The 27,592-nt window shown below is 28.6% G+C and overlaps 2 protein-coding genes across 2 annotated transcripts; both read left to right on the top strand.

Annotated features, from left to right (window-relative positions):
* The first annotated feature begins 680 nt into the window (after positions 1 to 680).
* On the top strand, positions 681 to 5,156 carry LOC126682246 (uncharacterized). Its single transcript, XM_050377850.2, has 5 exons — positions 681 to 1,661; positions 2,209 to 2,288; positions 2,963 to 3,074; positions 4,518 to 4,570; positions 4,841 to 5,156. The coding sequence occupies exons 1-5, from the start codon at positions 752 to 754 to the stop codon at positions 4,994 to 4,996; spliced, it is 1,311 nt and encodes a 436-aa protein (XP_050233807.1). The 5' UTR covers positions 681 to 751; the 3' UTR covers positions 4,997 to 5,156.
* Positions 5,157 to 14,675: 9,519 nt separating this feature from the next.
* LOC126680802 (lupeol synthase-like) lies at positions 14,676 to 24,960 on the top strand. Its single transcript, XM_050375999.2, has 18 exons — positions 14,676 to 14,941; positions 18,350 to 18,535; positions 19,609 to 19,698; positions 19,817 to 20,014; positions 20,206 to 20,290; positions 20,381 to 20,547; positions 20,650 to 20,838; positions 21,245 to 21,358; positions 21,753 to 21,872; positions 21,977 to 22,099; positions 22,230 to 22,328; positions 22,433 to 22,489; positions 22,577 to 22,623; positions 22,707 to 22,850; positions 22,988 to 23,165; positions 23,518 to 23,598; positions 24,228 to 24,311; positions 24,789 to 24,960. Exons 1-18 carry the CDS (start codon positions 14,741 to 14,743, stop codon positions 24,900 to 24,902), a joined length of 2,277 nt encoding a protein of 758 aa, XP_050231956.1. The 5' UTR covers positions 14,676 to 14,740; the 3' UTR covers positions 24,903 to 24,960.
* Positions 24,961 to 27,592: the final 2,632 nt, after the last annotated feature.

Raw genomic sequence — 27,592 nt, 5'->3', positions numbered from 1 at the left:
TCGTTATCATAACACTGCAGTATGATAATTAGATGATAATGAAGTATGATAAGGTTATGATAATTGTATGATAACCTACGAAATAAATAAATTACATAGGTGTTTATGATAACCAGATGATAACGGAGTAAAATCATAAATATTTTAATACCTAGAGTAGAAACATAAATCTAAAAAAATACGAGGTATTTTCTATAACTTTTTCGTGTTGAGGTATAAAGTGCAAATATTCTCATTTTGAGACTTAGTAGTGGTTTCTTTCATCAATGAAAATTATCTTGGCCAAATGTCGTAAAAAGGTCAAACCTTTCACAAAAGTCCCGACCTTTCAATTTTGTTGATTGGCCAAAAATTGATTACTTGGTTTCACAAAAGTCCCACCTTTCAATTTTTTCGATTTTGGCCAAAAATGAATTATTTAATTCCACAAAAGTCCCGACCTTTCAATATATGTGCATGCTATGCAGGCGCCATATAGGCAAATTGAAATCAAATTGAGAGTTGATCACAATTGAAACCAAATAATATATTTTTGGTCAAAATCGAAAAAATTGAAAGATCAGAACTTTTGTGAAACTTTTATAAAAGGTTTGGCTTTTCTACGACATTTGGCCAATTATCTTTGATAAAAAAAAGTCAATGACGACCTTCTCAAACCCGGTTCAGTACACGAAACCCGGTTCATATCTCAAATCCATCACTAAACCCAATTCCCTCTTCTTCATCAAACCCTAATAACAGTTCAGTACCCATGGCTCTCTATCTCACCAGACCCAAACACAGATCCCTCACTAACCCATCTCTCATCCACCTATTCTCCACCTCATCTCCGAACGACAATGCCACCGAATCACCACCGCAACAAGAACCACAACCACCGCCGCAGCAACCAGAACAACCCTCATTTTCTACTTACTTCAGTGACCTAAAACTCAGCCTCAAGCAACAACAGCCTCAAAACAGACCTCCTATAGCAAAACCCACTTACAATAACCCTTCAATTTCACAACCCACTTCTCAAATTTCCATCGCCGAAATTAAAAAAAATCTCGCCGAGTTTCGCCGCCGATCAGCCGCTCCTTCCCCTAATGATTCGGTGTCATTACCCAATGCAAATTCACCGCCATTATCATCCAATCAACAACAAATTTCATTTCATGAGCTCTATAAACGAAATATGGCTGCTAAATCGGAGAGCGAATCGAGCAGCCCGGTTTCGAGGGTTTCTTCATTTGATGCAATTAGAGAGAGTTTGAGACAAATTCCGCATAACCCGAATGCAGGCGGTGGCAGAGGTGGCGGAGTTGATGCCTTGTCCGCATTGAAGGATACATTGAAAATGCGTAAACAGAGCGAGTCAATGAGGCCGGGGAGTAATTTGCCGTTTTCGGGTTTTGGGAAGGAGCAAGGGGGAACGAGTACGTGGACGGCGTATAAGCATAAGGAATTGGGGGAGAAGTTGAGGAGTTTACGGCCGGAAGTGAAGGAAGGCGAAAAAGGGTGGTTTTCTTTGGAGGAGTTGAGTGGGAGGTTGAAGAAGTTAAAGGAAATTGAGGAGAAAGATGCTCAATCAAGATTTGGTAGTCTTTCATTTAATAATTTGAGAGACACCATAATCTCCATTAACAAGTCGCAGAATTCTAAGAAGAAGAGTCAGAATGGTAATATAAAGGAAGAAAAATGATATCTTTATGCAATGCTCTATTTGTTGATATTGCTGTTCATTTGTATTGAATTTGGAATAGGAGTAATTAGGGACTTCATAAATATTTGTTTCTCTACATGCTGTTAACCTACCCTGCTCATTGATGATCTCTAAACAATATTATAGGAGTTTTGGATAGTATTTCATAGATGAATGACCCTGAAAGTGTTTGACACTTGAACCTTTATTTTATGCTTCTTCAGTTCTTCTAATTGTTAGGTGGAGTTCACCTACCCCATTAACTTTATCTTTTAAGAAGCTGAACTGTGGTGTGTTTGGATAAAATGACGAATTGACTGTAATCTCATTATAAAATTTTCGGGGACCTAACTTAGTGAGTTTGAGAAAGGATTTTGTGTACTTTGAATGATAAGCCAGCGTTGTTAAAATTGGCCTGTTGAGGTTTTCATTTTACAGAATGGATTACTGCTAGTTCATGCTGGGTATGCTTTTGCGTGCTTTATGAGATTGTAAATGTGATGTTTAGTTTACTGATTTTTCAGCCCAAAGATTTCTCTTGAGTCCGCTGAGTTCAACTCCAAGTTACATGTTGTATCCTCCAAAGGATGAGTTAGTTGAAAAGGTAAGTTTAAGCTTTCTTCTGAACTGTTTCGACTTTGCTTATCTAGTAGCTTGAGATCTCATAAGGTTGCAGTTTCATGCAACATGGAGTTAATATTTGCCATACTTCAATGTTCATGCATTTTCATGTTTTAGTATGCTAGACCAATGGCATATTGTTTTGTAGTTATCTTTATGGAATGAGCTTGCCTTAAATTCTATAGGTCTTTATGCTTCAAGGCAACTGTTCGCTGATTTTGTTCTCAGTCGCTTTATATATCTACATATACCTATTTATATATTTATTATTCCTGCCTTTAGGAAAGACTTTGAAATATAATGATGGATCCTTCTCATTTTCATCTTATTAGAATCTTGGTTTAATTTGCTTAGGACTGAGTTCGTGTTAATCAAACTTCGACTTTTTGTGCATTTTACTTGAATTTCGCTTGTGCTTATATTCACCAGGAAAATTAAAGTTCTATTTGACTTGCTTTTATGTTTTGAAAATTTTATTAAAGATTTTGTTGGCACATTATATTTTCATCTGTATATTTTCTGATAATTTTTTTTAAAGGAATACTAGTAATTTGAACTTTAATTGTACTCTTCAAGCAAATTTATTTCCATTTGTCATAAACTCACAGTTAATGTTTACTGACCTCATATGCTGATGTCTTGCTATGTGTTATGCAGTATTTTCATCCTGATAACATGTCATCTGCTGAGAAACTGAAAATTGAACTATCTAAAGTTAGAGAAGAATTTAAAATGTCAGAGTCTGATTGTGGATCGGCACGTGTTCAAGGTAAAGGCCTTCTATTTTGGTTTTACTATTATTTGTGCTTTGTTGAAAGGAGCAACATTTTGGGTTGCGGCTCGACTCTTGAGAGAACATCGTTGGTTATCTATCACAAGATTCATATATTATATTTTCTTGTTTTTAATGCACTCTCTTGGCTATTTCTGAAAAATTTCACTGAGATTTTATTTTTAGTTTTGCAAATTTCGCTTCCATGTTTGCATTCAACTGAAACGGGTGAAGTACAATAAACCGTCACCTAGGGAAAAAATGAACTGTTTTTGCCAGCTTTTAGGGACATTATTTGAGGCTTTTCTCCCCTCTTCCTTGCGTGGTGTAGTATTATAGGATTGCTGTATTTTTAACCCATTGCTACTGTCACTCCTGCAAGAGAAAGAACCTAATCTCGTGAAGTTTCAGCATTAGGTTTAAAAAGCTGTAGAGCAGTATGTCTGGGGAGATGGATAAATCTACTTGGAAGAGGTTTTTTTTTTTTTTTTTTTTCGAGTTGAATTTGCTTTTAAGAAGGCAAGATATATGACTCCTGAGAGTTGTAGTTTACCGAAAGACAGATAACCTGAAATGTGATTGGAAAATATTAGGAGAGAACAATATGATGATATATATTTTTTCTAGTAGGAGATAGTTTTTGCAATGAGTTAAATTTACATTTCAATTGAAGATTCAACTGACATTTCAGCAGTAAACTGTAGTCAATACTGTGTTTGTAATGTTTGTGAACTAGTCTAGTCTGGCAACTGCATACTATGTCAATGTGGCTGGAAGTCCTTATTTTCCTGTCCCTCCGTGACGAGGTGGATAGGGGAGTATATACTTTGTCCTCAGGGATTCCTATCCTAATCAGATTGGGACCCGAAGAGATACACACCTGGAGAGACACACCTGGAGAGATACACACACCTATAAAAAGCATAGTTACTTTAGAATTAAGCTGTAAAATAGAAAAGTACAACTAGTAATTTGGTAAGATTGTGCTTTTAAATGCAACATATTTAAAATTAATAAGGTTCTAACAAGAAATTATTTTAAAATAAAATGGGGATCTCTTCAGGAACAAGGATTGAGGAATGTTCTCGTAGTTAAGAAAATGGGAGATTGAGTGGCTTTTGTACCCTTGTTCTTAGTCATCTCATTTCTCCGTTTATTTGTGTTACTATATTTGTCAATACTTTTTGTCAAGGAGAAAGTAAGAACAGAACAAGTTGTTAATTTTCACTCTTCATCAACCTTTTTCCAGAATATGAAAAAAAAAAAATACCATCTTAGCTGTTTCTGTTTATTATCGTTTTGACAAGAATGGCGTTCTTGAAGGATTAAGAATGGGAACTTCTCTTCTTGCATGCACGGTTTCTATTTGTGTAGTCCATTGTCCAATTGCAACAACTGCTGACATAAATTATTAATGTGCCTTTGTTAATTGCTTTGCAGTGGCACAACTTACTACTAAGATAAAGCATCTGTCTTCAGTTCTGCATAAAAAGGTAAAATTTGGAGCTAAGTATATCTCTTCTCTTATACTAGTTAGTATTTCTTTTTCTGAACCAATATTAGTTAAGTATTTCAGTTATTCTTTAAGTACCTATTTAAATACTTTATCCTTGCTGCTAGGTTTGATGTTGATTTTGGAGCTAAGTGTCTAGTTATTTTGATGTTTCCGGAAAATCATTTATCCTAGTCGTATACAAGGTTTCTCTCTAATGAATATTTGAGTACTATTGTTAAATTTGTGTTTTTCTCGTACAATGATTTAGGATAAACACTCGCGAAAGGGCCTTCAAGAAATGGTGCAGAATAGGAAAAAATTGTTGAAGTATCTCCGAAGAACCGACTGGGATTCGTATTGCCTTGTTCTTTCCAGACTTGGTCTCAGAGACAATTCAGATTTCAAGTACTTGGCTAGGAGTTAGTGACTCGATTATGCCGTTGTAACCACATTGCTCTGTTCTTGATTTGAGGTGGATTGTTTAGTAATATTTCTGTATAATTTCTGCAGGAAAGATGACAATGTTCTGCTAATTTCCCCTCTTTTTTTAGAATAAGCTCATTCAAAGGCTTGGTTATATTTAACTTTGAATGCTAGTTTTTTTTTTCTTCAGATAGATTACATGTAGTTTGATCATGAGAAGAGCAACGACTTAGATTGGTTCTGGAAACTTTACAGATTATGGTCAATGCTTGAGGTTATAGGGTTTGCTATTAATGCCGTATTAAGTGGGAGGTTCGGACGGTAAGATGCTGAGACTAGTCTCTCCAGAGGCTTACCCAGGTGGTCGGGCTCCATTCTAATGGGATGGTCGAGCTCCTTGGGGATTCCTGTCATCAAAATATATAAACATTGTCATTATGTCTTTCGCCCTTATAATCGGCATAATTTTGTAATAATATTTTGAAGGCAATTCAAATTTCACAGATATTGGATCGAAGTCATATTACACTTAGAGAGATAGTTTAAATGTATTCAAATCAAATATTAAATTGATATTTTCTTCTTTTTCTTCTTCAAAATATTCAAATTCTTTTTCTTTAAAATCTTCAGCTCATAACAATTTAGCAAATTAATTTTTCTAATTCTATCATCACTTCTTAAAATTTTATTGCCAACCGAAGACGGCATTCTGGAAAAATTCATTCTCAACAAATTGATTTTTCTAATTCTATCATCACTTCTTAAAATTGTATTGCCAACCGAAGACGGTATTCTGGGGAAATCCATTCTCCAAGTAACGGACGAGAACATATTTTTAAGTCATCGCTCGCTAATGAATTCTTTTGCAAAAAATTATATGAAAATGTCTGGGAACAAACGAGAATAAGGCAACCAAAGCAGAGGGCTGTGTTTCAAATCTAGTTTCAAATCCGTTCAAATTTTTAGTTCGTAATCAAATCGCTTCAAGTTTTGCTTCAAATTCAGATTCAACGATCATCAATTTATCCAAAAAGAAAAAGAACAAATGGCAAACTATTGATTTTTTTTTTCTAATTAAATATATATTAAAAACAGTTTAAAACAGTTTCAAGAGGTTTATGAAACACAAGTTTACAACCGTTTCAAAAAAACATTTATACAATAATTTTAAATAGTTTCTAAAAACATCTGTGGCCAACACTTTCCAACAAATTACAAACAATTTTCAATGGTTTCAAAGAGTTTTAAATGGTTTCTAAAAAAAATAGTTTCAAACGATTTTCAACAGTTTTAAAACATTTCAAATAGTTTCCAATAGCTTCTAAAATAATATTTTTCAATAGTTTATAAACACAGTTCCAAAACAGTCCAAAACAATCCCTAAAAAAACATTTTTAACAATTTCCAACACTTTCAAACAATATCCAATGTTTTCAAATGATTTTTAACGGTCCTTAAAAAAATAGTTTCAAACGGTATCCAATAGTTTCAAACAGTTTCAAATATTTCAAACAATTTCTAATAACTTCTAAAATTATATTTTTCAATAGTTTACAAAAATAGTTATAAAATGGTTGCTAAAGATATTTTCATATAGTTTCCTATAAATTCCAATGGTTTCAAATAGTTTTATATGATTTCTAAAAAAGTAGTTTTAAACATACAGTTTCTAAAACGCACTTTAGTAACCATTTTTAAAAGACATTTATAATAAAGTTTCAAACAATTTCTAAAATACAATTTTGCAATTTTTATAAAAAACAATTTATTTATGGATTTCAAATGTAGTTTAAATAATAAGATATATATTGATTTTTATTTTTTATAATGAGAGAGAGAGAGCGAGCGTTTATGAAAGGAATAGAACCTACAATTTAGCAGATTGTTGCTTACCGTTTATATCATTTGAGCTATAATTTTTGTATATAACTTTTATCGGTTATATGTAAAATACTAAAAATATAAGTGAGAAATTCATTGTACACTAATAAAGGTTTTTTTTTAAAAAAAGTACGTATGAGATGGTGTGTTACATACAATCACATTTTTTGCAATATTTTCTTGAATACATAATATATAAAGCGTTCTCGACGTATTCCAACTATAAACAAGTATGTTTGTCATACTGATATTCACTCGAGTTAGATAAATTTATTTTAAAAGTTAAATTTTTGTTCTCAAATTTTAAACGACTCTTTAACTAAATATAATTTGAATATGGAATCCCATTTAGATCAGAAAACCGCATTACTATTTGTAATTATACAATGAATTTTCGGTTGAATGATCAGTCCTATCGGAAATTTTAAATCACTTTTTTAAACAAACTGTCACGAGAAAGGACATACTATATTGGAACAAATAATCTAGTGATAATCTAAAGACACAATTTACAACTGACTTTAATAATTAATGAAAAGTTGTTGTTGATCGTCGGTGCTAATTAATAGCTAAGCCAAGCAGGATTCCCTACCTATATTTGTAAATTACTATACAACGGTAAAACACTTATAACATGTTTTCAATTTGTTTAACATTTTTTGTGATTTAAACTCAAATTTAAATTTTAATGTTATTGAAATAATATAATTTGATCTTTTTATAGATTTTTCTATGTAAGAAAAGACAAATCAAAGGTAAAAGAAAGGTAAAATGCTTATCTATACCCGCGATTAGTTTGAATAATATTTTAGTCCGCTAATTATAGACAAATAAATCTATTTTTTTGCATATAATCCTCATTTGAACTCTTTTTAAACTAAAATTAAAAATCAATCGTATAAACTAATTATTTATTAAATAAAAAAAACATATAAAACTATATCTTCAAAATAGGTACAATTTGAGACTTGGATATAATTGTCCAATTTACAAAATGGACAAACCGCAATGTTCAAATTATATTTCATATATTTTATAAAATGGTTAATGTTAGGATTATTGATGCGAAAAAATATTTATTCAGAAATATAGATGACAAAATAGAAAAATAAAATAGACACAATCGATTTACGTGGTTCGGTGTAAGCCTACATCCACGGGCGAAAAAGAAGTAAAATCCACTAAATAAAATAAGAAGCACAAATGAGAATATTACTCAAAACTCAAAACTCTATTACACTCGGTTTATATAACTTTCAAATTATATTATTAAAATAATTCTAAGGACTAAAAGAGTATTTTATTAATACCTAAAAAAAGACTTTTTTTTTCAAAGATAGAAAAGAAAGATAAGGAAATGAGATATAACATTAAACGTTTGATCGCAACATAGAAATAAAATTTGCTTTAGCTTCTTGAGCTAATCTTTGAGTTTCAGAATTCTCCTTCCTATTAATATAAATGAAATTGCAGTAGTCAAAGAGCGTGGTGAAATACCAAATATCTTTACAGATAGTCCAGTTAAAACTCTGATGAACAACATGTGTGTGTGAATGAGACATGTGTTTAAATATTAGTTGGATATTTTCACTTAACACTAATTGGTTTTAGGAGGAATCTAAGTTGATATCAAAGTCTTATTCATTCACACAATTTAAATATGCCCCCGCTCACGTGAGATATGTGAGGGGGGTTGGTTGCTCGGTCTGGACACTCTACATGTGAGGGCAGTATTGAAGTGGAAATATCCTATATTGATTGTAGTGTGAATGAAACATGTGTTTAAATATTGGTTGTATATCTTCACTTAACACCAGTTGATTTTAATATAAAATCTAACACATATTACAAACCTAACGAGAAAATAATATTTTTCTCATTAATCAAAGTCAGATTACAAAGCTTAAAGAGATAGTTTAAGCTTAACTCTCTATTTATACAAGATCAGAAATAACCGCTCTGACAAACTCCTAATTAATTCGATCCAAAATACATAAACTGAAAGGGGTGAAATTCTCAGCTGGATTAAGGGCTAGGGGTTCAAGAAGAGAATCCAGCTCAGCATTTCACCCTTTATTTTATTTAAAAGATTCAACTGATGATTTAAATTATGATTTAAATGATTCAATTGATGACTATTTAAAGGCTTAAATGCATCAAAAAGTATAAACTTTCATGTATTTTTTGTATTTAACTTGAATTTCTAATTTTGACATATTTAACATGAATTTTTTAATATTACAATTATGTATCACGTTTGCGTTTTTTCATTTAAAACAGTGCCGTTTTCTATCCAAAACGGTGTCGTTTTCTTCCAAAACGGCGCCGTTTTACACTAAAAACGGTGTTGGTATTATTATTGCAAAATTTTAAAAGCTTATGTATTTATATGTCAAGATTAAAAGTTCATGTTAAATACTAAAAATATGCGGAAGTTGGTAATTTTTAGTGCATTTAAATCTTATTTAAATGTCAGCCATTGGAGGAACGACAACTGGTAATGCCGGTGGGGACTGTTTTTTATTTTATTTAAATGATTCAACTGATGATTAAATCGGATTAATTAAGAATAGGTGTCACACGATTCAACATCATATTGATTATTATAGGCAAAATATATATTTGAATCTCTATACTGTCAATTTTTTTTAATTTTATTTGTTAACATCAAATTTCTATACAATTAATTCTTTATTAATTAGATCCAGCATCATATAAAGTGCATGTACTCTATTGTCATTAGCGTAACCAGAATAAAAAAAAAAGGATTGAGATTCTCTCATGTTCATTTGAAAATGAGGGGTCATGTTCACTAAATATACACCATTTATTTCAAAATGAATGGTATAGATAAAAAAAATCCAAATTTAGTTAAATTAATTTACACTATTCATTTTATAATGAATGATGTGGATTAGTGAACATGACCTAGCATGTTCATTTGAACAAGAGGGAATCCCAATCTTAAAAAAAAAAAATTCGTTTTGCCATTAACTTTTAATATTGGGCCTGTCTACTTTTATTTTTATAAAATTAAGTTTGTTAATTGTTTTTTTTGTCTGAATTGACATTGTTAATTAATATTTTTATATAAGTATCATAGTGAAGGGACTAATTTTTTTTTTTTTTAAAAAAAAATTAATAATAAAATTCAAATATACGTTATGCCATTTTTAGATACGTGGGAAAATCTCACTCAATAAATGACACTCTAAAATTTGATGATCATTGACACAATGTGTCATTAAAATTAACTTTCCTAAGTATCAATGCAAGCCACAACTTCAGCTCTGCAATGGTTGTTACTTTCATGGAGGATGCACCTTAAAATACAGTTGATACTTGATATTAAATTTTATTGAGTTATTATTTTTTCTCAACAAAACAAATCTCGTTGAATTATCCTTAGTTATAAAAGACAAAGCTCACTCAATTATTAAATCCAAAAGGCAGAGCACTACCAGTCTACATATTTATTTTTTAAAATTACATCCTATTATTACATAAATATAAAATAATTATGAAAATACTAAATCAATTTAAATTGATAAGAAATTTATATATCCTTATAAAATCAAATTTGATGATCAAATTAGAAGAATATAACAAGTTCGCATAACTTATTTCATGTGTTTGCATAGCTATTTCAAATTTCCAATCCTCTTGATATATACAGAAATTGTTTACAACAATTAAATGGTGAAAAAACATGAGTCAAATATTGTTTTCTTACATAGTTTTTAAGGAATGTTTACTTATTCCGTGTAAAATAATTATTTTTTATTTTAATTTATAAAATAGTTATTCTATAAAATTAAAATTTTATAATTTTATAGAGTAAACACTTTTAAAAAAGAAAAAATAGTTATAACACAACCACATTCTTCAGCAATATTTTGAATGTATAGGTAATATAATAAATTTTCGGTTGTATGAACCAGAATTTTTAATTCACTCCTATAAACAAACTATCACGAGAAAGGACAGATGCTCTCATAAGAAGACACAACATTACTTTTGCTTGATCCCATGCATATTTGTGTTGATATGCAAACTAATAATTTAGTGACACATTATACAAATTACTTTAATCATTAATGAAAAGTTATTGTCCCTCGTCGGTCCTAATGATAGGTGAGCCAAGCAGGACATTTGTATTTTCTTTAAACAATGATACTGCCATTTTACACCCAAAATGGTGCCGTTTTATATCTAAAACAGTGTCGGTGTCTTAATTGCAAAAATTAGAAAGTTCATATACTTTTTTGCAAAAACTAAAAATTTATGTTAAATATGCAAAATACGCGAAAGCTTGTGATTTTTTTTTTGTGCATTTAAACCTAATAGTTATGCTTTTATAAAAAAAAGACATGGACAAAAAAAAAAGAAATAAATAGTCAAGCAAAACAAAAATGATAGATTTAATTTTTTTATGAACATTCTTAATTTTTTTTTTAAAATGACAGATTTAATAAAAAGATCTACACATTAAAAATACAAAAACCAAAATAATAGAAAAAGATACTAAAACAGAAAATAAAAATGCCTAGTTAAATTTTATAGATATAGATATCAATCTCCTAAAAGATGCGCCAAAAAATTGATGTATAAAATTACAAATGTACAATATTACAAATAAATAATATAATGATGAGTAAAATATGGATTTTACGAGAACTGAATTTTGTATCAAAAGATTGACCAAACTATTATTAAGCAATCGATAGTTGCATTTGTGTTTATTTGAAATTATGAGAACAAAAAGACTTAATCATCCAAAATATTTCATTTTTTGACTTTTTTATAGTCTAACTTTCAAAATCGTTAATTTTATCCTATTTTTTAAATTTTAGTTTCAATTGTAGCTATTTGTTCAAATTAGAATGGGCAAAAGTCCAAATATGCTTTTCACATTGCTTCATATTGTTCCAATTTACCTTTTTACCATGAACAATCAAAACATGAAGTTTATATTTGAACATTTTTCCACTGCATGAAATAAATGACTATATTTGAAATTGAAAATTGAAAAATGGACTAAAAAATTAACGAGCTTGGACTATAAACGAAAAAAATAAAAAAAGTGAAATATTTTTCAATGACTAAGCCAAACATAAAACTACTAGAGGATAAAACAATAATAACAAACAATTTAAAATATTAATTTCGTATGATTTTAACTAGGCTGATGTATAGTTCATATCAATCAATTTTGATTTTTTTATATCATGGAGGACATATTTAATTTACTAACTCTCTATTTCTAGACGATATTAGCTTATTGATTATAACCCGACACCCCAAATTATTATGTCGCCACATTTACTAGATAATAAAAGATAATCAGCAATTTGTAATATAATCATTAAGATTTAGTTATCCACATAGCACACATAAGACAAATATAGTGGCATGACTCATGTTTTGTAATCATGTCCTTATTAGCTCTTCCGATCAATTAATTTTAATTCCTGATAAATCACTGCCGACATACCGATCTATGAACTCTAAAACTCTAACCTGGAAAGGACAAACGAAGACAGAGGTCAGGTCGAATACCGGTGGAGAACACTGGCATTCGCTTCGTCGCTCAAGTCAGTTTTAGTTGGAAAAGAAGAAGGAAAGAAAGAAAAGAGTATTGGTGAAAAAAGAATTATTTTTAGGGTTTGCACATAAGGAGCTTTTTATAGGTTTTCCCCGTACAAACCTGATGTGTGGATTCTTTCTCTACTTCGCTCCCCACTTTTCAGTTAGTGGATGTAGCAGCTTTTTATTGCTTCCCGAGTGACGTTCCAGATTCGCAATTGCAATATGCAAGGAACATTACCAACGAGTTATAGCTCAAATGGTTTAAGCGCTGGCAGCAAACTGTTAGGTCGTGGGTTCGATTCCTCCCACAAGCGCTCCCCCTCCCCAATTATCAAAAAAAAAAATATATGCAAGGAACATTCTTCGTGTGCCAAATAGTCTGTGGTCCCAGAAGGTTGTTAGAATTCGATTGTTATCTCGGTATATAGTATGTCTGAGCCTTCATTTTATAATGCGTTCTGGCCTTCTTCGGTTCTCCTGTATGCCGAGATACCCTGATTAATTCAAGTTGTTTTCATGTTCTTTTTAATGCTATTACCGTGTTTTTATACTATCTCGGCCCGGGTCTCCCTAATGACTTGATTTAGCGATTTCCTGCCTGAGTGAGGTTACTTCGCTCTTATGACATGTTATTGTCACGTTTATTAATCGATTATCGAGTAATTAATAGTCACCTACTTGAATTAAGATTAATAAGAAGAATTGTATGAATAAAGAAAAATAAATTATTAAAGTTCATTTAGATTAGGCTTAATCACCAAAAAACCCCCACCTTTTAGCCCCTTTTCAAATGCACCCCGACGTTGCAATTTTGTCTGTTGCACCCTAATTCGCACCTTTGGTTTTCAATTCCACCCTCAAGTACTAAATTAATCTCTTTTCCATTTGAAAAAAGTTAAAATAAGTGATCAATTTTTAACTTTTTGTGTGGAAAAGAATTCAGACGAGTACTTTATAAGGATTTTTATGAATTTTTTCCGAGTGAAAAAGAGTCCAATTTGATTTTGAGGGTGGAATTGAAATCCAAAGGTGCGAATTAGGGTGCAACTGACAAAATTGCAACGTCAGGGTGCAACTGAAAAATGGCTAAAAGGTGAGGGGTTATTTGGTGATTAAGCCTTTATATTATTATAACCCATACTACTCATGATATTTCAGACTATGAAATTTAACAAAACATAAGTAATTCAGCATAAGAAACATGATAGAAAGCATAGTTAAAGAATATAAGCAAGAATTAAGAAAATTTGATTTGGGATACAATAATTTTGAATAGAAGCTATTATAAATCCATGCTTGTGTTATTCAATAAAAATAAATAAACTAACTAATCTGCATGCAAAAACAGACTAATATGAATATTTGATTAACTAAGTAAAAATATGTAAAGGATTGAAACTCTTGTGTTTTGTTGTATCCATATCAGTTTTTTAAACACAATTTTATGTTATTACTCGAATTTTAAAGCACCCCTTCTAATGAACCGCATCAAATTTGTGATAATTCTGGTATTTCTTTAATTGTAATATTATGATTTAAACTTGCGCGCAACTTCTCATGATTGATGCATGTTCTCACAAAGACGACCGCGGACAACTTCTTCATAATTTATGAATGAGCTAAATTAGCTAATTTTCACCCCTCTTAATATTTGTGGTGCTTTAAAAAAAAAGGATCCATAATATCTATCGTTTAAAAGTGTTAAAAAATATTTTTTTGAAAAAATTTAATTTCTATTAATCAGACCAAAAGAATGGACAAACATAAATTGAGGCATATTCATTATTTTGAAATAGCTCAAAGCGATAAATATTAGGGATCGAAAGGAATAATGTTTTAATAAATAATTTAAAAAATTCATTAAAAAATTAACTAAACTTATTTTTTAATTAATAGTATTTAAAAATAAATAATTGTATGAGTTTAAATTATTATAAAATGATTTACATTTCAAAAGAAAATTTTCACATGTTTAATCTAAAGTAAAATTACTTTAAAATATTGAAAAATTCAATAAAATGATTAACATGTATAAATAATTATAATTTTTTGAGAAGAGAAAATAGAAAAGTTTGAGTGTGCTAGTGACTAAATGACTAAAGTTTGAGGACACATATATATAATTTAGCCAATAAAACACAAATTTATTATCAATTAGAAAGAAATGGAGGAAATAATTTGAATGTAAATCTATATATAAGGAGTTGCATGCATGAATATCTAACAAACCACTTTAAGGTTATTAATCAAATAGAAACATAAAGAATAGGAAGCAATGTGGAGGCTAAAGATAGCAGAAGGAGGGAATAATCCTTATGTTTTCAGTACAAATAATTTTCTAGGAAGACAAACATGGGAGTTTGATCCTGAAGCCGGCTCGCCTGAAGAACGAGCGGAGGTTGAAGAAGCTCGCCGGAATTACTGGAATAACCGATTTCATGTCAAGCCAAGTTCTGACCTTCTTTGGCAATTTCAGGTGCTTTTTCTTCACTGGCTCAGTTTCCTTTCAAATTTTTATATTTTTTAAGTTAATTAATTTAATCAATATATGCATATTGGTCTAAGAGGCAAATTAAGTGTTTAAATTCTTGTAAAAGAGGTTTTGGATCATATGCAAAGACAGAGTTCCTTAGTTTCAGCTTAATTAGCTTTGACTCCGATAGTCGGAATTTAAAATATATTGTGGTTATTCAAGAAATGATACACCAATAGAGTAAAAAAAGTAATATTATTAAATTTGGACAATTCAATCAATTTTTAAGTTAACTTTAGTAATTTAAATTATACTTGGCTCACCTTAATTAAATATAATATAACATAATCACTTTACAATATAAATTTAGATTATATATAATATTTGAATACAATTTAAATAATTATATTATATTATGTTATATACATTTAATTTTAACGTCTTACAATCAAATATTCGTTTTAGACAACATATTTTAAGAATCAAATCCGCTTTGGTCGGTTTAATCAGATCGATCAAGAAAGAAAGGTCATTTCGATTTGATTCTTTCCTAAAAATTAAAAAAAAAAAAACTAACCTCTTCGAACCAAAAAAAATTATGAGAATTAGAAATTATTTAACCGATTGAATTGTAAAAATCGTTCGATTCTTTATTTGCTAGTCCAAGTGTAATTTATTTATTCAATTTTCAATATATGCAGACTTAGTTTGTTTAAAAAATATGTATCACATATATTTATTTTTATTTAGTTAGATATAAATTGGTGGTCACACAGTCTTGATTTTTTTTACAATACTTCTACTTTCTAATTAATATATTAGTGCAAAAATTACTGATGATATTTATATATTTAATTAGTTAAGGATAGAGGAATAATAAATGTATCGATTCGTGATGATATTAAAACCGCACTTCACATACTCTATGCATCCTATTTTTAAGTTTTATATTTTATTTTGAGATGTTTTATTTTAAAATTCTTATATATGTTTCTAAACGAATTTTACATTAATTTGTTTTATTCTTTTTGAAATTACCTTGAAAAAATTATATGGAAATTTTAATTATTATTAATAAGAGTAAAACAAAAAAAAGATAATAATTAATGCTTTTTTATTGTTTATGTAAAATAAAATAAAATTTTTAAAATGTGACAAAATAAATGTTATTTTTCTATTTAAATTATAGGTAAGTGAAGATAAAAATTAAACATTAGTAAATTCAATTAATTTAAATAAAATAAATTAATTTATAAAAGACAATATTAACTTTTATTTAATATAATGATAACTTTCTGTCTTTTAATACTTTTGATTTCTTTCTAATATAGTTTACGAATTACAGAGGGTATATATTGCAAATAATTTGAAATAAAAACATTTTGAAATTAGACTTATCAAATTGGGACATAGTTTTTTTTTAATTGAGTGTTTCTTTTGATTTCATATTATTACTATAATTTATACAATTCCGAGCCAACTAAATAAAATAATTATTCATACATAATTGGATGTTTTTGTTATAGAGATGTTTCATTTAGATGATTTGGTGTTGCTAAATTTTTTACTACCCCCTAAATTGAAATTTAAAACGCCTGTATATATTTATTATATACTCCTCCTATCTCCATCTATTCATAATTTAATTTATATTTATTTTTTAAATATTTTTCAACTGACCTATTTAGAAATAATGTTTTCGAAGATATGGCACATTTAATATAATATAAAAATATAAAAGTAAAATTATTAATCTAAGAGTATATTTAATTTTTTGAAAAGGAGTAGTATTTTTTTTAATCTAAAATTCACTACTAGAAAACTGCATTTTAGCAACGGATTTTTTCGTCGTTAAAGGCTGAAATCTGTTGGTAAATTAAATTTTTCGTTGGTAAAATGCTAAAATCCGTCGTTAAATCAAAAAATTTCCGTCGGTAATTCTCTAAATAAAAGAATTAAATGAATAAAAATACTATGATTATAAAAATAAATGTTTCATAAAAAGTACTGCCACTAATTATTGGTTATTGACTTTAGAGCTGAAAGTTAGAGAAGCCATGAAATGTGAGAGTACTAGGAATAGTTCCATCACATGTGTGGTGGCCGTCTCATAAATTGGTAAGCAACGCTTTGATTACTACATAAAACAACACCAAACTTTGCTTTTAATTTTCCACTTAAACCTATCCAAAACCATCTCTATTTTCAACTTTTTAATCATTTAGTCCCTCTTCAAGATTTTTTTATTTAGTAATAGAATTGATTTAATAGACTTTTTTTATAGACGGATATGTTATGACTTATGAGTATGTGGCTCAGTCGCCGCTAAATAATTAATAATTTTAGCGTTAAAATTAATAAATGACCCATATATTTATAAATTTTCATTTATTTGGTTCCTTTTAAAAAAAATATTCAATCAGTTTTCCGTATAATTTTTTTAATTATTTGATCCCTCCTAAATTTTAATGATTTAGCCTATTTTACCAACATGTTAAGTTAGTTGGACGTTTTAAATTCAGCTCACACGCGTTTCACGGTGAATGTAATGCACGCTCATTTTTCTTTTAAAAAAGGACTTCTAAATTCAAACAAATTAAGTAGGTGGACTGAATAGTCATAAATGTAAAAAAGGATTAGATAAATAAAGTTTTGAAAATATAGGGTCTTTAAGATAAGTTGGCCATTATAAAACAACACCAACAAATGCTTTTAATTCTCTATTATTTTTAATACTCGAATTTTATTTTTGTTTTTAACTCAAAGAAAGCCAATTTTAGTGGCATTTGCCGACAGACTACAAGCCAGCAACTAAATATCCAAAATTCTCTCATTGTTTCCATATGACATTAATTGCACCACTTCTCAAAAAAAAAAAAAAATTGCACCAAATATTATTTATTGCTTTAAATTAACCAATACGAAGTTATTCAATTCAACTAGATATTTTATATTTCAATGTTAAATATATTTTAAATATATTAAAGTTGAATAAGATAATTTACCGTTATGTAGTCCTACCCGTGATATTTATGTTGTAATCATATACTGAATAATTAGATATACTAGAATTTTAATCTAATAAATTCCGTATAACCTATTGTAGAAGAATTATTCTAAAAAATAAAAGTTTACATTACTATTTGTTCATTTTTATTGATTATTGTCTTAAAAATATTGTTTAAAATCATAATTTTTTTTTGAAAATGATAAAAAAATTAAAAAAATTCATTTAATATATAAATTAAAATATATACCATACCACTAATAAAATTAATATATTTTTCATAAAATTATAGAAAAAATTAAATTAATTTACAAAAATTAAACATTACTAATTTATCTACTCAAATATGAAATAATAAAACAGTTTTTCTAATTTTTTTATTTTTAAAATGTTAATGAACACAGTTTATGAGGGAGAAAAAGTTCAAACAAACAATTCGAAAAGTGGAAATTGGAGATGGCGAGGAAATTACAGATGAAGCTGCAACAACCGCTTTAAGAAGGACAGTCCACTTGTTTTCGGGCTTACAAGCCCGTGATGGCCATTGGTGCGCAGAAAATGCTGGCCCAATGTTCTATTTTCCTCCGCTGGTAAGTTGTCACACTTAATTTTCTATTTCAATTTCTGATCTATATTTAGTTAAAATATATTAAAATAAAATCAATCTAGTTTATAATAATCAAACAACAGTAAATATTTCTATAAAATTCTAATTTAATTAGCTGAAGTTTAATTATTTATTGGGTAGGTTTGTTTTGATTCGTTTATGTATTATTTATTCATGATTCAAACAACATTTGAACCGACTCTGAACCTCCCTCCCTTTGGATGGTGGTTCCAAGACGATTTTGAACCAGCTGGTCACGGTTTCGGTGTTGACCAATTTGATAAATTGAAGGAATATATTTTATAAGAATTAAATTTAAATATTCAAAATTAAATTATTATTATATTATTTTTAATAAATTAATTATATTTAAAATTAGAAAATCCATTTATATACTATAAATTTTGATAATTAATTATTTATATATGGTAGAAATAGTCATATATTTTTATAAAATATATTAAAATAAAATTAAAAGCTTGTATTTAAAAGGAATAACAAATTTAAAAACAAATAAACAATATTGTATATATTTATAGTTGTATATATGATAACAAATATAGTATGATAAATTGATAATTTAATCTATATATATATATATACATAAACAATAAATAATTTAAAGTGTATATTTTAAAAAATATACGTCTTGAAAACGGAACTAGACAGTTCAGGTCCAAAACATTTTGAGCCGGACCAAACCCGACCTCCCTCCGGTCTGGGCCGATTTAAAGCCGGTTCAAGATTTGATTGATTTCGAACCTGTTTACGGTTCAACCTGGCCCATGACCACCTCTATATAGATATATTTATTTTGAAGTTCGCTTTTCCGATTTGATTCACCAATGATAAAAACCAGTTCAAAATGAAAAACTAACAGTTTACTTATTCACATATAAATCAATAATTTCTAATTATTTTAATCAAATCAAATTATATAAATCTCAGTTTGATTTGGTTAGAATAGGATTTATACTGATTTTTTGCTATGCCTATGTATATTGTTGCAATTTTCCTAATCAACCGTTTATTTTAATAATTGTACCCGAAATGCAGGTGTTTTGTCTTTACATTACAGGTCATCTTAATACGGTATTCTCTTCAGAGCATCGCAAAGAAATCTTACGTTACATATATTGCCATCAGGTATATATATTTACTAATGAGTTATTTATATATTCACCATCATGAATATAATAGCCTAATTAATGTCAGTCCTATTCTTGATTTGATAATTTGAGTAATGAAATGTGAGTGTAAATAGAATGAAGATGGTGGATGGGGATTGCACATAGAAGGTCACAGCACAATGTTCTGTACAGTTCTGAATTATATATGCATGCGCTTACTTGGTGAAGGACTAAATGGTGGTATAGATAATGCATGCGAAAGAGGAAGAAAATGGATTCTTGATCATGGTACTGCAACTGCCATAAGCTCTTGGGGGAAAACATGGCTATCTGTAAGTATTTTTTTTTTCAAAAATATGTAAGTAAATTATAGGGTTAATGTCATTAAAGTTCACCGACTTTACACGCTTTTAATATAATCACATTCTTTAAAACTTCTCATAAAAATACACAAAATTTCATTTCTTTTTCTCATAATCCTTTTGATATTGAGTAGTTTTTGTTTGAATGCTTTGACTTTCAGATACTTGGTGTGTATGAATGGGATGGAAGCAACCCTATGCCACCAGAGTTTTGGCTATTTCCACAAATTTTGCCAATGCATCCAGGTTTTCTTACCCATCCCTCTCCGTATTTTAGTCTTCTTTGCTTAAAATTTATGAGCAATTCTGATCATCATTTATAATATATTGATGCAGCAAAAATGTTTTGCTATTGTCGACTCACATACATGCCAATGTCATACTTATACGGTAAGAGATTTGTCGGTCCAATTACGCCCCTCATTTTGCAAATCAGAGAAGAAATTTATGATAAACCTTATAATAAGATCAATTGGAAGAGCGTCCGCCATTTATGCGCAAAGGTGAAATGCATTTATTTTTCTTGTAATAAAATTATAAGCAATGCATTTAATTAGTTGTTTTAGATGGATAAATAATGTAATATTTTGATCTTGTTGTTGTAGGAGGATAATCACTACCCTCATACTTTGATACAAATATTGATGTGGGATGCTCTTTACATGTTCAGCGAGCCGATTCTTACTCGATGGCCTCTTAATAAATTGAGAGAGAAGGCTCTCAAAATAACTATGGATCACATTCATTATGAAGATGAAAACAGTCGATATATTACTATCGGATGTGTTGAAAAGGTACAAATATTATGGCGGAAAAAGAAGAAAAAGCCTAATGGATACAAAGACTCATTTTTTTTGACTTTTTACTAATTAATTTAACTAATTTTTTAATTTTGGTAATTTAATCCTAATTTTAAAAGTTGACACTAATTATATTTTAATTTTAGTAATTGACATCATTGGTATGTGACATAAAGCGATCAAAAATTAATTTTTTAAAAGTCATGCATATAGTATTATGAAAATAAAGAAAAATATTTTTTTAAAAATTATAATGTTTTTAATTAATCATTAAGATCACTAAATATATACGTCAAATTATTAAATTAGTGAAATTAAACTAAGATTATTGCTAATTTTTAAAATAGGATTAAAATTGCTGAAATTAAATAATCATTTTGTTCTTGATGAAATTATCTAGCCCTTAAACATGCTCACTTGTTGGGTGGAAGATCCTAATGGGGATGCTTTTAAGAAGCATCTTGCAAGGATAGCAGATTACATATGGCTTGGAGAAGATGGAATAAAAATGCAGGTTTGTACATACTTCTACTAAGAAAAATATATATTTTATCCATAACTCTCTTATTAGATATATTATTAATACATAGACAGTTTGATCCGTCAATTTTATAAATTAAGATAATTATATCCAAACCGCAATATAATTAAAGTGAGTTGAAGTTTCTGTATCTTAGCTAAACCAATAAAATAAATCCACGTAGCTAATCCACGTCGAACCAGATCCGCTTTGGATATATTTGTGTCAATTTGTAAAATTTACAGAGACAGTCTAAATTATTTTCGAAATACATTTTATAAAACGGTAATTGATAGAAAAAATTATTTTACTTTTCTACTATTATTTTTACCGGATGAACAATCAAGAAGGAATTTCAAAAGTTAGAAAAAAATTGAATTATTTGCAGAGTTTTGGTAGTCAAGTATGGGATACAAGCCTTGTCCTCCAAGCTCTGATTGCTAGCAATCTATCTGATGAAATAGGACCTACACTCAAGGAAGGACACAGCTTCTTAAAAAATTCTCAGGTTCATTTCCTTTTTTAACTTTTTTGTAATTTTGTTTATTTCATAATTTTATTATATAGTATTTTCTTGACATTCAATTTCTGATACTATCTACAATTTGGAAGGTCACTGAGAATCCTTCCGGCGACTTTAAAAGAATGTTTCGACATATTTCAAAAGGGTCATGGACTTTTTCTGATAAGGATCATGGGTGGCAAGTCTCTGATTGTACTGCAGAAAGTTTGAAGGTAATACTCATATATCATATTGCACAATTGTTTTTCGAGTTTTATGTTTCTGTAAACATTTTTAAAACTGTTTACACTGGCTCAAAAAGAGCTCATATAGGCTAAATCGCGTTTTTTTCATGTGTCATAGTGTTGTCTACTTTTCTCAATGATGCCCTCTGAAATTGTGGGTGAGAAAATGGAACCAGAGAAGATGTATGATGCTGTCAATCTCATACTTTCTCTTCAGGTATGGATTAATTTGTACCACTAAATTAAATAGCAACTCCTATATAAATGCATTTTGATTTTATTTATAATTCATAGTAGCTAAACCTTATAATATAATTTCAGAGTGAAAATGGTGGAGTATCAGCCTGGGAACCAGCAAGAGCAAATTTATGGCTGGAGGTATGAGTAAAAGAAATCTAAGTAAAAAAATTTACTTCAAATTAAATCTTTTCAATCATGATTAAAAAAAATTTATGTCTCAATTAGTGGCTCAATCCTGTGGAATTTCTTGAAGATCTAGTAATCGAACATCAGTAAGATTTAGTCCTTACATTTTATTTTATGTAATTTTTTGAATTCCAAGTCAAGAGATAGTAAATGAGATATAATGATCCAGGTATGTGGAGTGCACATCTTCATCAATCCAGGCTTTAGTTCTATTTAAAAAGTTGTATCCTGGTCATAGAAAGAAAGAAATTGAAAATTTCATAACAAAAGCTGTACAGTTTCTTGAGGATATCCAAAAGCCGGATGGTTCATGGTACGATACGCTCGATTTTTACGTACTTCATATTATTATAATTCGATCGGAGAGTTTCATTTAAATGTCACTATTCTACTAAAATAATTTAATTATTTATGACATTAGTAATAACAAATATTTAATGTGGCACTTAGGTATGGGAATTGGGGAATATGCTTCATATATGGTACCTGGTTTGGACTTGGAGGATTAGCAGCCGCTGGCAAGACCTATGAAAATTGTTCAACTATACAAAGAGGAGTTGATTTTCTACTTAAATCACAAAAACCAGATGGTGGATGGGGAGAAAGTTACCTTTCTTGCCCTAATAAGGTAATTTTTGCTTTTGCTTTTTCTTTTATTTGAAGCCGAATAAATTTCCGTGAACTACGTAAGCATCTCGTTGCTTTATATTCACCGTAAAAATGATAAACTTTTATTTAAATAAGTTAATATAGTTGTGAAGAGATTATTAGAATTTGGACTTCTTTTACAATTCTCGTAAAATGATAAATACTAATCAGACTATTTCTTGATTAATATATTTACATGAGCTTATAAATAAAATAATTGCTATACCTGAAACTCTTATTTTAGAATCATTACTCTTAATAAATAAATAAACAAAATGGTTGCTAATTTTAGTTCCATTGGGTGCGAATTTTGACGACTCATTTTATGATAGGTATATATTTCTTCCGAAGTGGATCGCTCAAACTTGGTGCAAACTGCACTGGCTATGATGGGACTAATTTTTGGTGGTCAGGTAGGTAATTTTTATTTAGACTTAATGATAAAAAATCAAACATTTTCATTTTTTTAAAAAACGTTTTTCAAAATTTTTAAATTGTAAATTTCAATTTAATAATTTTATGGTCAAACGGTTCAATCTTTTTCTAAATAATTTAGTTGTGTCAATCTTTTACCATAGTACAATATCCATTGAGATAATTAAAATTGATTAAAAAAATTAAATAAACTTGTATTTAAATTATCTAATTGAGGTAGATTTATAAATTTTAAAAGTTTTTAATAGATTTATACAAATCAATATGTTTTAACTTTTCGACATCATTGAACCTTATGTTTACAATTAAATTATCTAATACCCGATCTCTTCCTATAATATTATTTTGTTTCTTCATTCTCTTTAGGATAAATATAACCACTAATTATGGTCTAATATTATTATTCTCTCTTTAAATTTTAAAAATAATTATTATCTTATGATATTTGTATATTAAATAACTGAAACACTTTTAGAGGTTCCAATTTTTAAAATAGAAGAAAAAAAAAATTATTTCAAGAATTGGTAATAATTATAAGTATTATTAATTTTCTCTAACCTCGCCTCCCAATTTCAAAGTTCAAACAATGAATTTTTTTTGGTAATAGGGTAAGAGAGATCCTACCCAATTACATCGTGCTGCAAAGTTACTGATCAATTCACAAACTGAGCTCGGCGATTATCCTCAACAGGTATGTTATTGCTTCGAGTAAATATAAACGAACTAATAAAATTTTCTTGCAGGTTATATATTTGCAACTATTGAACTTTATATTTTGTATAAAATTATTAACGACATTTTATTGTCATATTTTAGTAGCCGTATTTTTATTTTTTCTATCAATAACAAAAGGCTGCACAATCAATTTCGGCTAATAATTATCTATGTGATCGACGGTTGGTGAATATCCAACTTTTCCATATTAGCACCACATAAATAACTACTGTCAGAATTAATTGAATAATTTCTATTTTTTGAAACTTGGCGCAAAGATCATAATTTTATATGTAATTAACCCTATAACTAATGAACTTATCTACAATCCTTTTTTAGAAAGTGTAGTTTAATAACCGAAAAAATATTTAATCCATTTTCTTGCATATCCTGCTATATAGCTAGCCGTCTTCTAGGGGCTTAACTAACCATCTATCAATTTATTTTGTTGCAGGAACTAATGGGAGTATTCATGAGGAATTGCATGTTACACTATTCAGCTTATAGGAATATTTTTCCTACATGGGCTTTAGCAGAATACCGTCGTCATCTTTTTTTACTTTCCTAAATCTATGACTTTTATAGAACAAATTCAAATATAAATTCAGAAATTCGACCAAGCTTAACATACGATTTTGAGATATAAATTGAGATAATCAATTATTAAGGTATTTATAAAATAAATCCCAACTTTTTACTTTTATATATAGCGATAAATCCAACATTTAAAACGTTACGAAATAAATTCTAACCTTTTCTATTTTTGCACTTCGTAGCCCCAACCGTTTTCTACAACTTTATGCACACGTGGCAACCATATTAAATATATGTATTGGAAATATTAAATCTCAACGTTTTATTTTTTTTTTAAATAAAATCATAATTTTTTCGTGTTTTTGCATTTTATAACCTAAAAAGGACAAAACTGTCGGAAAACTGATTGGGGCTACAAATTACAAAAATAAGAAAAGTTGAGATTTGTTTCATAACGTTTTAAACATTGGGTTAAATCGCTATAAAAATGAAACGTTGGAATTAATTTTATTTTGCCAATACCCTTTAAGGTTGAGTCCTATTGTTTTGCGGATAATTACGTTCTTTTATTTAGAGACACTACAATAAATACTGTATTTGGTAACAATAATCTTTTTTTGCTGCCAAAAGACATTTTGGCAGCAATAATTTTAAAGTTTACTGCCATTAGTTAGTTATAGGCAGCGTTTTACAGCAAATTTGATTGTCAATTACGTAATACGTTTTATTAGCAGCAACATGTCACGATTTATTTGTTGCTATTTTTTTTTGAGAATCAAGATTGCACTTTATTAATGAGTAAAAATTGTTACAAGTTCATTAACCGGAAATATTTTCGTCAAAAACGCAATCCCTACTAAAAACGATGCCCCATTTGGCTAACACGTGAGCTACTTGGCTAACACGTGAGCCACTTGGTTAAATATGATATCTCTGATAGGAGACGCGCGATGAAAAAGTTGATTGCAAGCCAAGTAGTGGGTTAACCCGCGAACAATTTGTCTTCGTAAAAAAACCAGATCGGATTTGTCTCAAGGAAGACGGCCGGCGGGCTGGAAGGCAGGAGGCAGAGTCGGAAAAGGCCGCAACGGAGTTAGAGTTAATTTTTCAATTTTTTTTATTTAGATTTAATTAAATTAAGATTTTAAATTAGAGTTTAAAGATGCAAGACTTATTTGAATTTTTAGAGTGGAAAGGTTATTGATTATACCCTTAAATTTAGTATTTTTGCATGATAAAATCGTCTAAAATTAAAAATTGAAGGTGCAATTAAAATCTGAAGGTGTGAATTTGGATATAATTGGTGATATTATAATATTGGGTAAACTAAAAAGGATCTAAAAGGTGGATGTTTTCGGAACATTAGGCAAGAAAAATGATTAGGTTCGATTTGTATGTGACATGTTTGCATATTTATGATTAAAATTTGAGCCAACACTGATATGACTGACTTGTGGTAAAGTTTAAAATTATTTTTAAAAATAATTATATTTGAGACACAAAATCGGCTAGATGTGGTGATGTTAATTTATTAGTTAGAATTAACCTCATCGCAAAGTATTAGTATTTTAAAGACATTAAACATTTATCTTAAATTATACTCTGTCTATTTTAAAAAATTTAGTAGATAAATTGAATTAATTATACAAAATATATCACATTTTTTTATTTAATATAATTGTATTTTTTAAGAAAATTATTATAAAGTCCCCACCCCACATATGTCATAATTCATATTTTTGTCCCTCCTATTTGGTCATTCACTTTTGTTTCCGTCAACGATTTAGTCCCTTTATATATCCAATTTTTTTTAGTCAACTAAGTCAAAAAACTGAACTAAAAATACTTAACTTTCATTTTAGTCTTTAAACTTTTTTTCGACCAAAATAGAAATAAAAAATAGAAATTTATAAAATTCAATGCTATAATAAATTTAATTTATTTAAATTTTTACTTCTCTCACTTTTCTTTTCTTTTTTTAATTTTTTTTTGATTTTTTTACTTCATTTATCTTTATAATGTAAAAAACTTAAAACTAAAAAAAATAATCTTTTAATTAAAACACTAATAAATATTATAAATTCAATTGAAGTTACTAACTCACTAAATGTCATAATAATACGATCTTTATTTTAACATATTGAAATATAGGTTTAAGGATTAAAGTAATTTTTTTTAATTTGATCTTATGACTGAATTGACTAATACCAGAAATGGAAGAAATGATTAAACTATTGATGAAAACAAAAGTGGACGATCATATTGTTTAATTTTCAAACAGAAGGGACGAAAGTATAAATTATAATTTATGTGGAGAGTTTTAGAGTAATTTATTCTATTCTTTTAATGTATTTGACCATAATTAACTAGAATATCTTTAACAATTGATCATTCAAATATTAAATGACTATAATTCGGGACAATAAAATAAAAATAATGTCTGTCAACTTGAGACGAACGGAATAATTATGTGTATGAATTAATTTTGATTTAACATTTCATTTCTATTTTATTCTTAATTGATATAATAAAAAGGTATAAAAGCAAAATTTATTTATTATATTTACTAACTAACTTTAAATAATAAATATTTTTTTATCAACTAGAAGGAGATAGAGGAAAGACATTTTATGTCAGCTATATATATTATATATATGAGGATTTTTCTATAGTTATTTTATATTTTACAAATAAATCTTATTTCATTCTTTTATTACAGTTGGA

This window comes from Mercurialis annua, linkage group LG5 (assembly GCF_937616625.2).
Source record: "Mercurialis annua linkage group LG5, ddMerAnnu1.2, whole genome shotgun sequence".
Lineage (NCBI taxonomy): Eukaryota > Viridiplantae > Streptophyta > Magnoliopsida > Malpighiales > Euphorbiaceae > Mercurialis > Mercurialis annua.
The sequence above is the reverse complement of the archived record's forward strand: the minus strand, read 5'-3'. Positions and strand labels throughout refer to the sequence as shown.

Excerpts from the sequence above, each read along its gene's own strand:
- LOC126680802 (XM_050375999.2), top strand. The coding sequence starts at position 14,741 with ATGTGGAGGCTAAAGATAGCAGAAGGAGGGAATAATCCTTATGTTTTC. Across the intron at positions 22,100-22,229 it reads GTACTGCAGAAAGTTTGAAG|TGTTGTCTACTTTTCTCAAT; the intron begins GTAATACTCATA and ends CATGTGTCATAG. Across the intron at positions 22,329-22,432 it reads ATCTCATACTTTCTCTTCAG|AGTGAAAATGGTGGAGTATC; the intron begins GTATGGATTAAT and ends ATATAATTTCAG.
- LOC126682246 (XM_050377850.2), top strand. The coding sequence starts at position 752 with ATGGCTCTCTATCTCACCAGACCCAAACACAGATCCCTCACTAACCCA. Across the intron at positions 1,662-2,208 it reads TAAGAAGAAGAGTCAGAATG|CCCAAAGATTTCTCTTGAGT; the intron begins GTAATATAAAGG and ends CTGATTTTTCAG. Across the intron at positions 3,075-4,517 it reads TGGATCGGCACGTGTTCAAG|TGGCACAACTTACTACTAAG; the intron begins GTAAAGGCCTTC and ends ATTGCTTTGCAG.